Below are 18,040 nucleotides of genomic sequence, written 5' to 3' on the forward strand. Positions count from 1 at the left end.
AACGGGAGCTGCAAAAAGCTGAGACATGCCACTAATCAAATACAGGCCCTTCATAAGTCTATGACCAAAAGCTCTTGTTTTACAATTCGGCCCCTTTTGAAGAATTCCTATGACAGCAAATGGACAGCTAATTTCTTCAGCTAGACTGTAAAATACTTTCTAAAAGTATTTGTCTTTATTGTGTATGTTGAAGGTGCTTTCTCTTTTAGGCTAAGTGTATGAAGTGCAGCTTCTCTTAAAGAATTCAAAAAGATGAATCAAATTAACACAAATTTCCCCAGGACGCAGCCTTATTAAACCTATAAAGTCACCAGCCTAACGCTGGTGTTAAGCACAGGTGTGTACATATGTACATAAGGACCACCACCCATAAGCAGGTGCATCTCCTCCAATTTTAAAGGCTGAAACTAGCTACAAATGGCACTCTTGATTTCCCCACTGTGAGCAAATTGCTGTTTTCCAATTAGGGACAAAGAATAAGCTTATTCAGATTGGAGTTACCTGCTAAAGAAACACTTGTGCACTATGCACATTCTGTTAGTAAATGTGGAGGCTTTCTGGGAACACTCAGTGGTACATGACAAAAGATAACTACTTAAGATAAAGCTAGCCGTGGCAGACTAGTCCTTCCAAAGCTATGAAAGATCAAACAGAGACTGATCCATTTTAGACGACCAGAAGCTGTGGAGTCTGGGGTGAAAGAGCACACTTAGTTAGATGCAGAGCGTCTTAAATAGAGATCTGTATGTTTTCCTTCTGAAATAATTCTTCTTCACACCAGCTCCCAAAATAGTAAGACTTCTGAAGCTGAGATGTCAGCCCAGATTGGAATCACGGCTTGCTAGGGAATAGACAAAGAGGGATCAGAAGGAGCAAAAAGTTGCAGCAGTTAACTATTCTCCACACAAACCCAGAAGACCTAAGTTTAGTCTATCATTTTTAGCTATTGCTTGAGCTGATATCTTTATAAATACGGTGTCTATTACTCAGTGTATGAGCCCATTAGGCAATTAGTCCATTATCTTCTTATAAGTAATTTCAAATCCCAAGGAGATAAAAGATCCAAACCTACTCTATACTTTTTTGTTAAAGTAAATGTGTAAATGGCTAGGCATGGGATAACCATTTACCATATGATATAAGGCCTAGGAAACAGATACAAACTCAGAGATTTTACTTTTTTTTGGTAGTTTTTAGCCCTTTATTCCTCCACTGGTACTAACAACCTAATCCCTCATTCACAGACTGCATGTATACTATGAGCATGAACGATGAAATAAAATACATGAAGGACCACTGCAGGTGCAACTTCACACAAGTTCAAAGGCATCTGTCAAGTCAAGCACAGATGCAGTCAGGAGATCTACTGTCTGCTGAGCCACTGAGCTCTAACACACCCATTTCAGGAACCCTGCAGTAGAGGCTGCAGGATGTCTTTTACTAAACAGCACCTCTTGTGCTCTGAACACCTTGACTGTGCTAGAACAATGGAGGATACAGCCGTAAGTGTTACAAAAACACTCGGCAAATAGCAGATGAAGCAAAACGCTATCTGATACCCAGTAATACTTTCACTTAGTCAAAAAGGATTTCATTCATTAAATTAGTGACCTGAAAAACATGAGAATGTTTGAATTTACAAATCTGTTTTTTCTTTGAAATACAACTTTGATTCCTTGGTCAATTACCTTTCTAGTCTATAAGTGGGAAACTTCTTTGCAAAATAAAATGAAATAAAGTGTGACCATTGTGAGACATCCAGGAGTTCATATGGAAAACCTGTAGCTATATAGGGCAGGTAAAATATAACAAGAGCCTTAAATTTACAGAAATTATGCCAAAACATCTCTTATTTACCAGACTGGAAGTGGAGATACTGGCAAGAGCAAACAACTGTAAAATTGAGCAAATACTCAATTTTTTAACAACTATACACACTGTAAAATAGATGGATGTCAATAGGCACACTGTGCATCATACACAAGTAATTTATTCTTACAGTACTACAAACTAATTGAAATTTTCAAACTAATTTCCCAAGGAAAAAGTGGATATGAAAATTTATAGATAAACACTTGCACACTGACTCATATTATTATATAACTTCAGTTTTCAAAATAAAGCGTAAATAAAAAATAAACTTTAATAAAACACATGCTAACAAAAACATTAATTAACAGACCCATGATGCAAGTAAAATTATGTCTTATTAAAGCATAATCACTACTACAGTCATACTATAAATGCCCAAATACACAATGATACTTCTGTCTAAAAACATACAAAGTCACATTGGCAAGGGTTAGGAAAATGTATTACTTACTGCGGAATGACAGACTCGGGAGTAAACTCTCTAAAAATATATGCATATGTCACAAAACCTTTTTCTTACCGTACTTCTATCCTTCAAAAGCTTCTCTATCACTTCAATCAACATTTCCTTTTGCTCTGGGTCAAGACTAGAAAGAAAAATAAAATTATTTTAACAAATTTGGTCAGATGTATACAAAATTAAAGCAGACTTGGGTTTTTGACATTTAGGCACAAACTAGGAACAAAGAACTTTGCAGAAACCATTTCCAGAAAAATCGAGTATTCCAGAGAACTCATTGCAAAAGTACTTGACTGAAAGCAAGTTAGGAGTATAAATTAAATTATCAGTATTATTTTATCTTATATCATTTATGTGTGTTCTACAGAAAACTTAAACTCATAAAGAAACTAGGCTCTAAGAAACATTAAGACAGGCCAACCAACATCACAAAGAACTTGACTGAACTTCAGATGTTAAGTGACAAGGTTGCCACTGCTTTTGCAGAAATTAATTTTGGCATGAACATAATTCAGCAGTGAATGAACATCAGGACAAAGAAGAGTCTTACTTTTATTATGTAATTATCAACATAAAGCTTTGAGTAAGACACTTCAACCACTTTTAAGTAAAACCCTAATTTTAGTCACAAGTATTGGAACTAAAAAATGTGGACATTGTATTCAAGTGTATCTATATAAAGCTAGTGTGCAAGCTAATGGAAAAGAGACTGCTTGAAATACTACATAGATAGCAAAAGCAGAAGAAAAACAGAAGTTGCAAGCAACAACCTTTGTAGTATCTTTTCACGTTACAAAAGCAGAGAAAAATTTGCCAGAGATATCCACTGCTGTCAAACTTGCTTCTTAGGCAACTAAGGACAAACTTTTCCCTCCAGCTGCTTCCTCACCATGGATTGATACAGCACAGAAGAATTTAAAGCCAAGTCAAAAGAAAATAGGAAGACAAAGTGAGTACAAACACCCACAGAAACGTGTAGTTCTATGCCTTTGAAAACTCATTTCAACACGGATGCAATTACAGATAAGTAAGAGAGTATTTGGTCATTCTGCATACTTCAATTTTAATGCTGAGTGATGGACTCCCTAATGCACAGTATATCCTTCCAGGTACAGATTCATAAAGTCATTATCTATCTGAGTATTACTTCACTAAGGCTCTAAAACCTAGCAATATTAGAACATGAATAGCAAAACTTTGTTAGAAGCCACCATCATCATAAGCAACACAATAGTACACTGTTCTGTAAGTATTTTTATAATGACCTTCCATTCCAACTTCTATTTTTGTAAAAGGCATTTTTATAAAAGGGTCTTCTGCCAAAACCTTCAGAGGAAAAGCCAAAAGTCTTTCAAAGAGGTCTTACTTCAAGTTTTAAAAACTGGCAGAAAATTTAGAGAGAAAGGAATACTTAAAGCTAAAAAACTTCAGCAAAACCTTTTTTTCATGGGATCACGAAAAGTCTTCAGTAAAGGGTCAAATAACGGAATTTACATTTCTCCCTCTGCACTGTTCTGATATTTAAGACAAGGAAGGGACCATTTTCAGAGAGAAAAAATAGAAGAGGCTAAAGACGTCTGTGATTTGCTCCCATTATGACATCTAGCACTAGTATGGAAAGAACCACTACTAGTGATTGGAAGTAGTCCTTCTCCAAACCGCACTGTAAACAGAGTACAGTTTTCAATTGACAGATCAAAGTTACTAATGCCTTTAAAATGCACTCTTAAGTGAAATAAGCAAAAGGTCTGACATCTTCAGCGATGAAATTACTTCAACATACCTGGCAATGTTGACTGCATTGGACACAAATGTTGCTGTTCAGACTATGCCTGAAATCTTTTCGCTTTGATATGTAAGCTTCCAGCTGTTAGGATTGATGGTACTGCTAATAAACAAGCTCTTCTAGGGCAGACATCCATCCAAACACCATGACACTAAATATAGGGAAGATTGGAGTATCGAACTTGCATCCAGAACCCTGACTAGAGCACTAACTGAAATACTGAACTATCAAACATGTAGAGAAGCCGGGAAAACCAAAATGCAAATGGAGCATATAGACATATTAGAATAAACTGTTACTAAGTGATTTTTACTTCAAAAATCCATCCCCTTGAGGATTCTAAATCTGACCAACCTAAAAATAAGCATTCTGAAATTAATAACTTGTTACAGTAGGCCAATAGTCAAGCCTTGCCACCAATGTATGATCAGCATTCCTGAATTGTCTAGCTACCAATCACAAACTTTTCTAAGCATCTACAAAGATGGACTACTCCTACTTGCTGGCAAGCCAACTGGGTCTGCCTGTGGGCAAGTTAATTTGATAGCCTCTTCACCAGTTTCCAATACTGCTGCTTCTTCCAGTGACCAAGAGAATAAAACTCTCTCCCTTGGTTCCATGGTTAATCAGCACTATGAGATACAGCATTTATAAAGTGTTGAAAATGTGAAAACAAAAGTTCACATGCTTTTTATAAACATCTCACAAATCCTACTACTAAGGACACAATTTTTAGATACAGCTCCACTCAGAAGTAATCATGAAGCTTACTCTAGTCCAGGTAAGTAGGAATTTTCAGCTACAGCAGTTTGAAATTTTGCATTACAACACCTAAGATGAAGTGAGCTTTTGAAGGATGCACTCTCTGAGGCCCTCTGAACAATTAAGGAAACCTTTACAGAACTTCAGTTTCACTAGTTTTCCTCTGTTACATAAGCTCCGTGTCCATTTTACTACCACTAGGAATTCATGGAAAGTAGGAGGAGGTAAGGTCAGTTTCTACAGATTCTGCTACTGTGTTTTTTACCATGTCCCCTACCTTTTACTATAAAAAGTGTCTTTTCATTGTATTTGCAGTGATGACTTCCATATGTTGCCACTGACGTCATAGATAACATATGAGTTATATGAGAACATATGAGAATAACATATGAGCCAGAGATAAGAAAACATGCATGTTATATTTGGAGATGCAATCATATCTGGAGATTAGATGACAGATGAAAGGTCATTTTTAATCATCAGATTTCAGTATTTTCCAGTTTTGCACCAATTACCAATAAATTCTTTAATCTGCTAGTAAAACCAACTTTGCTGTCATGAAGAGAAGAAAAGGAGGCATCAATTTCAGTTAAAATTCCATGAAATAGCCTGCTGTCCAGATACTACTGTGTCTTGCTAACAGATACATCACTAACAGACCATTTTCTCCTGCTGAGCTCCTCCAAAGAGTTTTAATCTTATCAGGAAAAAAAACCGAAAAAAATGGCATTCTATATATAGAGAATAATTCAGGCCAAAAAGCTTTTGTGTACTGGAACCAGCTGCTAAGAAAAAATAACCTACTCAAATAGTAGGAAGAGACTTTAAATCCATTCCCTTTCATTAGGCTACATGATAAAAGGGCATCACATGACAGCATTCAGCTCACTAAAAAAAAACCATAAAGATCACTGCAAGGAAGAAATCTCTGCCCAGGTTTGTCAGAGAGCTGTTATGGTAAAGCCATCAGCCTCATGGTCTTGAAATGAACACACCATCTGGCAGGATCTCCAGAGTACCTTCAAGACTTAGGGATATTACTAGTTACAGGACTGAGACTTACTATGAATGCCAGTAAGACAAGACTTAACATGGGATTTCTACGGGATAAATGAAAGGCAGGGAAATGAAGGGATGTAAATCATCTTGAGAGGAACAAGAACAGGAAGATAGAGGGAGAGCTGTATAAAAGGAGCCAGTTGTATGTAAATGCTTCGCTGCTCAGTACACTTATCTATCCATGCAGTGAACCTGATAACTACACAGGCAGTCTCTATTGCGGGTGCATGTGTGAGAGAGGAGCTAAACCGTGTGATATACAAGCCTGTACAACTGCAGCACCAGCAACCAGAGCAAGTATGTATGTCATTGTGTGAATGCCTGAGAATATCAAAACAGACTAGGAGGCTTGGGAAGCCAAGTACTGAAGCGGGGCCATAGATCTAGGCTGAACATCTGTATGTGTGTCTGAGTGCAATAACTGGAGATTTTGCCTACCATACAGCCCAGGGTATTCAGGCGAACTACTGGGGAAACTGTAAGGTTTGGAAGTCTATTGAGATGCCCATTTGAGTGTCTCAATCTCTGTTTCCCTCCCCACTTCCTCTCCACCTAACTGAAGACAAGTGGAGGTAAGAAGGTATAAGGGCCCCTTACAGCACAGTCTTAGTGTCTAAATCCAGATATTGTGGAATTCATTAGTGTTAAAGTGAAAGAATTGGGCATGTGTATGTCTGACTGAGGGAATCTGTAGTAGGAAGTGGAGAGAGCTTGCAAGCATTGTGCATTTTTGTGTGCCATTGACTGGGAAACTGGGGATCAAAAGCCTGTTTCTGGAAACACTGAGCATCTAGTATTATTATTAGAGATCCATATTGTATATATCCAAGCATGCTAATGCGTCTGTATAACGATCAACCAGAGTGCAACTGAGTAAGGCTGCTGGTACTGGTACTGTGTGCACAACGGCTCATGTGTGACTGGTGATCTGTACAGATGGCTGCGTGTATGTGTGCCGTATATGTATCTGCGTGTATGTGCCCATTAGGAACACATGCTCAGCATTGTGACTGGGTGGTTTGAAGTAGCATAGAATCACAGCAGCCTCAGGTTACCTGATTCAGAACCTCTAACATCTCTCAACCTCCACTTTTTGGCAGAGTTGAAATAAAAGTGAAGTAGTAAAATAAATGCCTGGAGATGTTTTACAAAGGCACAGGTTCTGTTGACTCCACCTCTGCAAACCACTACCCACATCTTTGTAAGAACTCCTACACAGCAAGAATTTCTGAAGTAGGAAGAGACAGATCTGAAAGATTTGGATTTGCACAGACAAAATTTCTAGAAGTTAGCACTCTTTTGTCACAAGTGCGCAAACGACCTTCAGTCAAGTGCCTCAGGATGAAAGATAGAGACCTGAAACAGTGAATTAATTCATAAATTCTGAGAATATCCATCAAAACAGTTGTTACATAGATGAAAATAACTAGTATATTAAAAACCAAAAGAGTGTCGTTTCTTTTTGTATCTCTTTATAGTTACCCTGTTAAGTCTAGCAATCAAGAGAATTGCTTGAATTACAACCAAACCTGCTGAGTGACAGAATGCCTACATCCACTCCAAACTTTTAAAGAAATGTATCTGAGACATGCCGAAGTCACAGCAGCCTTTATAAACATAGCCCACAACTATCCTAACATTGTTTCTCGGTAATTGCAAGAATCACTTACCTGTACAGTTTTTGGATTGCATGGGCTGCATTCTTTCTCACATATGGAGATAAATCAGAAGAGGCTTCCTTAATAGCAAGCATCATAATAGGAACAATAATTGGGACACGTATACTGGATAAAACTCTTAAAGCACTTGCACGGATTAACTGATTAGGATCCTAAAGAACAGGAGTGAAGGGAGAAATAAAATCAGATAGTGCAGGAAGAAATAATTAAATTCTCTTCTATATTTACACTAATTAGTGACGACACATAAAAACACGTAAATCTATCCAAGTCAGACTTGCAAGTGAAGGCCACACTAATAAGAAAATGTGCCACGCTTCATATAAAGAAATTTCCAAAATAAAAAATAAGTAAAACAAATTAAGAGAACATGAAACATTATGAAAATATGAAAATTTTATTTTAAGGAAAACATTAACATAATGCAATTTTCCAAACAAGATATGTTAATTATGAATAAAAAGACTAATACTTTATTTAATAATCTGATACATTTGCTGTAATCCAAGTGGAATTCAGATATTCTGAGAACCATGGTAGCCCAATTTTATTACTTATACTTATGAAATGTCAAATAAAAATGTTGTTCTCACTTGTGATATTCCCATTCAAGTTCTTGACAAAATATCCATTGTATGCTTTACTACAAGATATAAACTGGAGCCAGTAACAAAAACAATTTTAAAGAACATGTCAAAATATTAAGCTAAATGTTTTGAGACTTTTTTTATTTCTTATCTTCTCTTCTTTTGCCCCAGTCCTTGGTCAATTTTACAACACTAGAGTTAGCTTGGAAATCCAACATATCTGTATTTGGATGAACTGTTACGTAAACTTTACCCATTAACCATGGGCTTGGAACACAAGGGAAAAATGTTGCTTAATCAAGTACTAAATCCCCCGAAATCTAGCAAAGTGAAATTGCAGCATCATTAATTCATTATACGGTAAATGTCTTGCCAGAAAGTAACCTCCCGAAGAACATTTCTCCCACGGACTGAGAGCTGGCAACACATATTTTCAGACTGGTATTACCTAATTATTAATTAATCTAAGATCTCAAAATTCCTACATCCTAGAAGCTTCTAAGTAGTAAGTATCTAGATGGTGAAAGTCCTTTATTTGACCATTTTTTGAAAAATATCTTGCTCCTACTAGAGTTTGCAACGCTCATTTGCAGCCACTTAAGTTTATATAAAGTTTAAGTTTAAAATAAAAAGTTCCTTTGAAAGAGGGAAGTAAAAAAAATCTCCATACATAAAGCCAAATTATAATCATTACCAAAACGAACCAAAACATTACAAAAAATTAACAGAGACCTGTCTTTCATAGCAGACTTAGTAATTTCTTTAATTGCTAGAATCTCCACTAATTTGGTGTCCATCCCCTTGCCACACCACCAATTTTTTTTTGCTACTCAGCCATAACATTATCACTCCTCCCTCTGCTCTCATTACCTAGCTTTTAAAAGAGTTATGCCATGAGGAATGTTCACTATATACACATATCACGAAGAACACTAGAAAGAAAGTCATTTTAATTCTAGCTTTTCATGGCAGTCAGAGATAGTGAAGGCAGTATATATGAGACTGGGATGAAAGTTCAAGGGAAGGGGGTAGAAAACTCTCTAGCTGATGTGGGATACTCCTACAGGTGCACAACTCTGATTGCAACATTTTCCAACAAGATGCAAGGCATGGGTTAAGTGACTTAACAGAAATGAGCCTTGAGTACAAGATGGGTACACAAAAAACCCAATCTCCTCTTATAATACAAGCTATCAAAATTTCAGAACAGAGACTTAATAATTTCTTCTCTCCACAGTCACACTTCAAAGGCAATCCTAAACTTTGCTGTCTAATCCCATTTCTCACTGTTACCTCATTTGAAACAAAAGAGTATAAAAAGCTATTTTTTCAGTGCTTTTAATGAGAAACTACCATGTGCAAGACACTGAGTACTTTAATTTAGGTACTACTGTCTTCCTTATGTTTCAATTCTCTCTTGTACACAAAGCCCTTTCTTTTACATAAACTAAAAAGAATATAGGTGATTCATGCTAACAACAGGGTCTTCTTTCTATACACACAAGTCACGCTGGAATGAGAAAAGTGATTACAGAAATTAAATGTGGATTTGAAAGCCTCATTCTGCTGTTTATCTGAAGTGAAGTAATTTTACTTCTTTCAGGCTACCTTAGCTGCTTGACAACGCTTGAGGCAGCAGAGAAAAATTTGGTAAATCACATAACTTAAAACTACTTTATATCAGATGCAGATATTTACATGCTTTAGTTTATCATACTATACTTACACAGGTATTTTTATTTTTGTGCTACCAGCTCAGAGTTTCCTATAAAATGTTATTTAGTAGTCACTCACTTTTAAAGCACGCTGGAAAGTACTGATGGACAACAACGCCAGATCTTGCTGCTCCTCTGCGTAGCGCATTAGATAAACATACACAAGCTTTTTTATCTGAAAAGAGAAAACACAGTGAATATCACTAGGAGAAAGTTTAAGAATTCTATAATAGTAGCTTCTAGGTTTCACATTTTTATCAACATTAAAAAAAAAACCCAAAAAAACCTAATAGATCCCTGGAGCACTCACGTGCTTCTCCAACGTCTTATGAAACGTCTGAGGTGCTGCAATGCTACCTAATTAATGAATCAGTCAGATGAAGGCCACTAACACAATGCTCTGCTTCATATTAGTAACTAGTAAATTAAGACTATAATAATCTAAGACGTTGACATGGGGAAACTGATCACTTGAGCACAGTTTTTTCTTTCTTATAGAAAACAGGTTAAAGTGCAATAGCCAAGAATTTCAGGAAGTCCATTTTATTTTACCCTGAAACTCAACGTATATTAATCTAACACATTTGAATGTAAATATAACTTACAGCTGAAGTGTGTTAACTTATCCATCTCAAATCTGATTAAAAGAGCACTTATCTTGGATGAAAACAAAAGATATTAGATTCACCTTTGCATGACTACAAGCATTCAAAAGATATAGTATAAGCGTACTACAAAGGATGAAATATCCAAAGATTAAGAAAACCTCAACATGATTTTGGGGAGAAGAATATTCAATTTAGTTCACTTTACTCCTCATACCTAAGGAGCACTGAAAACAGTTTTTTTACATTTGAGTAGTAAACTGACTGTTAAGAGTTTATAATGGAAAATTCTGGAAGACCCTCAACTACAGCTGTGCAAATAATTACTGTCACTATTGGAAGATCTATCTTTGTGCCAATTCTGGAGAAAAAAACATAGTATTAAATCACAGAAGGTTACACCATACTAAATTATTTTTTGTTCAGCTATAGAGAAGGAGCAATCAACATTGACCACAAGAGGCCTGTGCACTGAATGACTGCAGGTGTGCAAAGAAAGCCTCCTTTCCTTGAAACCACTCTGTGACTAGAAATGGAAGCACTCAGAGCTTCGTGACTACACTATTCTTTTACCATTTACCTTCACTCAATGTTAAAATGCTCTGTTCTATAAAGCTAATCATAACAGGGGCACATTAGGCTTGAGGAACACAGGCAGATTTGTTTAATTAATTTATCAATATAAGCACATCAAAATCCATGAATTATTGATGAAGACTTATTTTTGTTCTACACCACCAATTGTTTATTGGGTCACTTTTTGTATCCTTACTATCCATAATGTGATGCACATAACCAAGCCGAGGTCAGCATGCACTTACAACAGAAAAATCATAAGGCACTTCTGTAAACAATAAGGTGCCCTTTGCTTCTCTTCAAATAAATTAATATGTTATACCACTTCTTCATCTCTATTTTCCTTCATCAGAGCACTAAGCTCTGATTTTAAGAACAGCAGCTTTTAAATACAGCAGCTATTTCTGGGTAGGAAATTCACATGGATATAAAGTCACCGAATTGCAGAAAGTTCTGAGTTGGAAGGGACCACAAGGCTCATTGAGTCCAACTATTCAATGAATGGTCCATACAGGGATGGAACTCACAACCTTGGTGTCATTAGCACCATGCTTGAACCAACTGAACTACTCTCAGGGTTACTCAGACAAATCAATATATTTTATGCTACCGCATTGCAGCAACTTGTACAGACAGTTTGGGGTAAGAATTCTTAGGAACAGGGCAATATTTGGGAAAATACTTTCAGGAAACAGGATCAATGTACTAAGAATCTGACTTAATCTAGTAATTTCTCACAATTTCAAAAGCATCCTAAGAAATGGACCATGATAAATGTTCCTGAGACAGAAAAGGTCTAACAAGATGGCTGTTAAGTACACCTATACTATGATCTAAGCTTGTCATCTAACTCATATTGACAAACAAATTTGTCACATGGCTTCAGTGAATGTCCTGATCTATTTTCAGTTTAACAATGTCTTCCTGCACAAATATGTTAGCATTAAGTGGTGGAAAAATGAGTAAGTAGGGAAGTTTAACTACAGCATAGAAGATGACATGTGAATTCACGTAACTGTCTATTTGTTTTAAAATAGGAGAAAAGGTCCATAAAATATAAACAGTGAAAGGCTTCTGCTAATAATGTTTGGTTATGTGATAGACCTCATCTTCATACCCATAAAGCACCCCCCCGACAAGGGGGATGGAGGGATGTGTGCACCCAACACCCAGCTCTAGCTTCTCTCAAGCCCATGACAGGAACCATCACCTCAGAGATGCAGAGAGAAACACAGTAATATGAGGGAAACCAAATTTAGGACTCTGAGAAAGGACATTCCTGTCACACTCCTCCCAGAACAACCTCAGGAGAGCCTCAGCTCCTATCCCTAGGTGTTAAAATCACCAAGAGTCAACAAAGACCAGAGGACCTTTCAGACTGAAGGTGTTTTACATGTACAGAAATGGGACATGGATGAAAAGAATTTTAGACAAGACACGGGATATCTTGTGAAGAAGAAGCAAGGGAAATCTACATGATCTTGAAAGGATTAAGTCAGGGAAAAACAGGTGGATAAGATGGCTGAACAATTTGATAGTTGATACATCTATCCTTGTGTTCCCTGCATGTGCATAACACAATCTTGCTATTCTCATTACATTGCCTCATTAAATTTCATTTTGAACTGTTTTCCTTGGTGAGGTACTCTTTATTCAGTGTGAAGATGCATTTAAGTGCCAGCAACTACAGTCAGGCCACAGACTAGAGGGCTGCTGTGTCCATGGACACCAGCAACTAGAGAGACCAGAGTGAGGGGACTTAAGTATGATTCCAGCAACGGTAATGTGACATCAAGCCATATGGATCTCTAATCCAGAGTGGCCAGCATCTGGAACAAGTGAGGGTCTGGCTGCCAACACCTAGGCTGGGACCACAGGCTAAACGGTCCATGAGTGTGCATGTAACTGAAGAGACCAGAATATGTGAAACCAAGCCAATCTGTCTGTGGTGCCAGCGACTGGAATGGTTGCAGGTGTACGAGCTGCACCAGCTGACAACTAGCTGAAGTGGCCTGGGAATGAAGTAGTTTGTGGGTGCGAGCACCTAAGGAAAAGACCTTAAGAAGCGCTGCCTATGGCATAGAACAGTGAAATCCCATCCAGCTGCAAGGAAAGCCCATGGACTGTGGGTCTCTAAGGGGCAAGAACCACGGTTTTTTTTATATCTCTTCAAAGGCATAACCACAGGGGGTTAGATAATAGAGGAGCAAGGAAGTTCTCACCAGGTCCAGTTGTATGTGCGCACAGGTGCACAGACACCTGTGTGTCCAAGGGCACCTCCATGAGGGACCAGAAGAGTCCTACTTTAGAGACATTCATATGTATAAAGATGTTTGTACCAGCAAAAGAAAAAGGGCTACAGCCTTAGGGGTTAATATGTCCACCCTATCAAAAGGGGTGACTGAGATCCATGGGCCAGTTATTGGGCAGACTCCATGTGGATGAACACTCTATATATACACACATTCCCACTAGCAGACCATCCTGAACTGCCAAGCTGCTGGTGCTGTTTGTGTTCACCTGAATACCCTGTGATAATTTACGTGAATGCCTCTGTACATACATATTTCCTCTGTGTATATATATATATATATATATATATATATATATATATATATATATATATATATATATATATATATAAAATATTTATGTGTATGTGTACACCTACCAGGGATACAGTCTCAGATTCACTTCTGGTTGGGCTTAAAGCCTAGAATTGGGACAGTCTTGCCTCTATCAGACTAGAGGTTCCAGCACTAACAGTTCAAAGCACTCTAGACATTGTTTAAGGCACTCCTCTTTGTGTAAAGTGTCCCTGTTTAAAATTGAACTTAAGACTTGTAACTTAAAAACTCGTAAGTTACAAACACAAATTAAACAGAATATTTAGCTAGTCTGATTTATCATTCCATATCTTTTTATTGCCTATTACTATAAGTACAATTACAACTCCTACAATTATTTTAATACAGTAAGTTCCTGAAAGACTCTGAACTGGCATCTTTACACACTTACATCTCCTTGACTTACGAGTGTTCAGTATTTGGCCTTGGCCAAATATATCCACTCTCTCTCAAAGAATAAAAAAACCTAAAAGTTTTCAAAGTAGTAACTAAAAAAGAATAACTTCTCTAAAGTTAAAATGAAACTCAAACTTGGCTATTACTATCCCTCCATGAAAATATGGAAGAAAACGGATGTTTTCTCCATTATATAACAGCATGTTAAAGTGAGAAAGGAGTTTGCTGAAACCATTATTATAGGAAATATAATCTTCAGTGTCATAAGACAGGAAAAATAATTTTTTGTTCCCATTAATAATAAAGGTTGAAGTATACATATTCCGAAGAGGACAGAAGAACTGAAGCATGCATACAAATGACTTATCTCCTTAAAATCCAATACTTCAAACAACAGCTGCCCACATTTTTCAAAAATTACAATCCCGAGCAGTAGGAAGTAACTAAAGTCATTGCATGTTCACTCTACTTTCATCAAACTGATACTTGTTAGGCACCACAAGTTCTCAAACTATAAACTTACAGATGCTGTCTTTATCAAAATCTTATTTGTCAAGTCGATTTTAACTCTGATACTCTGCACTATGCACTTCTGTCAGTGTATGCACAGTAATGCTAGTGAGTATCAGAGTTATGTGTTCCACATACACCCTGTGGTTATACAACAGTAACCCTGTGAATTTAAACACATCATCGTTTAACACAACCTCAATTTTTTAGCATTCTGGAAATCTGAATTTTCATTAGTCCAAGATGGATTTTTTCCCTTGCTTTCTTATGAGAAACAACAATAAAAAATATATCCAGAAGCAAGCCACTTTGCGCTTCTAATAACACCCAATATAGATGCAAGAACACACTTTTTTTTTTACCTAGCCGTTACCTTTAAGTTGAAGTCTAATACAATTAGATAAAATTTTCATAAACAGATTTTCTGTAACAGTATGTTTAACAGGTTAGGGGAATACCTCAATATTTTTACTGGCAACATTCTTCACAACAGCAGGAAACAGCTCAGAAGCATTTTTTCCCTTTGCAATCATCTAAAAAAAAAAAAAAAAGAAGAGGCAAATCTTAGTAACATAACAATATAATTTATTAAAATATGGTTTGGGTTTTGTTGCTTTATTATAGATCTGTATTTCAAATCTTATTTCTGTGAAATTGAGAATAAACATGAGAGTTTTTGTTAATTATTAGACCTTACAGGATACAATCCATACAATAAAAACTCTTGGATGCTGGCAGGTTACGAGTTTGCTGGAGTGGAATCCATTAACTGGACTTTAACCTAAAAGACAGCAAATAATTTTCAGTGCTTTCAAAATTACTAAAAACAAAGATGTTGCTAATCTGAAGGGCCCTGCAAAATTATCTTTTGGGAGCTGGATGGGAAAAAAAAAAGGCACCCAACAGCTCTACAAAATCCAAGAAGTTATAGAAGCTTAAGTTACACAAGTTAAGGGAAAAGCTCCTTTTTCCTGGTACAATTGTGATTTGCAACCAAGAACCAAGGAGAAAAATAAAAATAAACATCACACTTTAAAAATAAAACAAGGTTTTTTTCCATGGCAAATTAAATACAGAAGGCCATAAAGTGTTTATACAGAACAAAAATCACACAAAAGCCACACAGTAAAAGCAAGATCAATCAATCCATCAACTTCTTTTTTGAAGGAAGTTTTCATGTTTGATCATGAACAAGGCATGTCACAAATAATAAAGTTCGCAATAAAAATCATAAACATCAAAGCCCCAGTTTAGTTTTAGTTCTTGTACAAACAGCTTACAAAGGAAGTTACTTGTAGGAAACCTGGTACAAAAGAAGGAATAAAATACTTTCATACACACTATAGCTGCACAACATTCTGCTTAGATATAATTCCAGTAGAATGTCTGGCAGTACTTTATGTCTAAACTGAAAACCCTGGAATTTCAGGATCATGTTACATCAAGCTGCTTTAAGTTCAGTGCTGCTGAATACAGACCCAGAGCACTCCTATCTCTAAGAATCTGTGTGTCTTGCTCAAGGTCAAGATTCAGCCAGCCAAACACCAAGTTCATCAGAAAACAAAAAATCTCACTAAGGAATCATAGAATAGTGATCTTTAGAAGTCATCTAGTCCTGCAGTAAGCAGGAACATCTTCAAGATGTTCACAGATCAGGTTGCTCAAAGCCCAGTCACTGAATGTTTCCAAGGATGGGGTATTCACCCTCTCTCTAGGCAATCTGTCCCAGTGTTTCACCACCATCATTGTAGAATCTTCTTCCCTATACAGAATCTAAATCAATTGTCTTTTAGTTTAAAACCACCCCCCTCATCCAGTCATAGCAGGCCATACTGGAAAGTCCCTCTCCAGCTTTTTTGTAGACCTCTTTACATGCTGGAAGGTGCTATAATGCCTCCCCATCGCCTTCTCTTCTCCAGGCTGAATGAAACCAACTCTCTCAGCCTGTCCTCACAGGAGAGGTGCTCCAGCCCCCAGATCCTTTATGTGGCCTGCTCTGGACCTGCTCTAACGTGTCTGTTTTTCCCGTCCTGGGGACTGCAGAACTGTATGCAGTTCCTCAGGTTGGGACTCTGGTACAAGAGTGGAGTAAAGGTGCATAATCATCTTTCTGAGCCTGTTGATCACACTTTCTGCGCTATTAGTGAACGCTGTCAGCTCACAACACCATTTCGTCTACCAGTATGCTGAAGTCCTTCTTGTCAGAGCTGCTCTTGATCCCTTCATCCACCAGCCTGTGCTGATACTGAGGGCTTCCGGGGCCCAAGGGCCAGACCTTGTACTTGGCCTTGTTGAACCCCATGATATTGCCATAGGTCTACATCATAAGTTTGTCCAGATCCCTCTGGATGGCATCCCATCCCTCATGCATGTCAACTGCACCACTCAGTTTTGTGTTCCCTGCAGATGTGGTGAAGGTAAACTCATTCTCACCATCAATGTCATTATCCTCATTAATGAAGATATCGAATAGTATTGGTCCCAGTACAGATCCCTGAGGGACACCTCTTGTCACCAAAGTCCATTGGGGTCCAACATACATAAGCAACAACAAACACAGTGATTCAACAAACAAACAAGAGTTCTGCAGCTACAGCTACTCTTATCCATAATCATGACATTCCAACTATTACTCAGCATTTTACAGCTGATTAAACTTAATATTCTCAGATCACAGATCTGTTTGTGGATTTCATTGATAAAACACATTAAAAGCATAAAGGGTTAGGATCTCAAGCAACAAAAGCAAGAACACACAAAGCTAGGCAATATTCTGAGAAGCTTAGAAGAAGGATGTTGGGAAGAAGAAGGAAGCTGTAGTTCAAGGTATTACTCAGTCTTTCAAAAGGGTGTAAGAGCAGCTGTCCAGCATGACATTTTGATCTAACCCATTTAACATCATAAATTGTTTATTGCACCTGTATTAAAGCACAGGAAGTGACACAAGCACTGTGAAAAAGCAAGCACATTAAACGAATTTCAAAGAGTTTTTAACTAAGAATCTAAAATCAATTTACTACTTTCAGGACGTGGGGGTCCCCACAATAAATGCCAAATTCAGAATGACAGGGTAGAACTGAGCAACAAGATGCATTGCAGAGAAGTAAGACAGAATGAAAAATTATCATCTTATCTTGGTGCAACAAAAGTTACGTTACGCAAAAACAGGGATAATCCTCAGACCTCCCTGACAGACTGTAATGGTATGACTCTATGCATTACTGGGATTATTTAACTGATCTACCGTAACAGCTTCAGTGTACCATGCAAATATGTATTTAGGGTCTTTTAAAAGAGTGTATTTTGATTCATTATTGCATAACGATTCGTGTAGATCCTCCTTAGCTAATGGATCAATAACCTGAAAGAACATAATGGTTCTTTCCAAGACTGAAGTCTATCAGGT

The 18,040-nt window shown here is 37.2% G+C and overlaps 1 protein-coding gene across 10 annotated transcripts in view; it reads right to left on the reverse strand.

The window, feature by feature from the left end:
* Positions 1–18,040, reverse strand: part of AP3B1 (adaptor related protein complex 3 subunit beta 1) — a 147,477-nt gene that overhangs the window by 111,994 nt on the left and 17,443 nt on the right. For all 10 annotated transcript variants that reach the window (XR_015799586.1, XR_015799585.1, XM_014889596.2 and 7 more), the window contains exons 3-6: positions 15,093–15,167; positions 10,000–10,095; positions 7,610–7,770; positions 2,393–2,459 (exon numbers count right to left, since the gene is read on the reverse strand). Coding sequence is in view for 8 of the 10 variants with exons in the window: in XM_014889596.2 (XP_014745082.1) it covers positions 2,393–2,459; positions 7,610–7,770; positions 10,000–10,095; positions 15,093–15,167 (399 nt within the window). In the remaining 2 variants the exon portion in view is untranslated. The remainder of the gene's footprint in view (positions 1–2,392; positions 2,460–7,609; positions 7,771–9,999; positions 10,096–15,092; positions 15,168–18,040) is intronic.

Source organism: Sturnus vulgaris, chromosome Z (genome assembly GCF_052056855.1).
Source record: "Sturnus vulgaris isolate bStuVul1 chromosome Z, bStuVul1.hap1, whole genome shotgun sequence".
NCBI lineage: Eukaryota > Metazoa > Chordata > Aves > Passeriformes > Sturnidae > Sturnus > Sturnus vulgaris.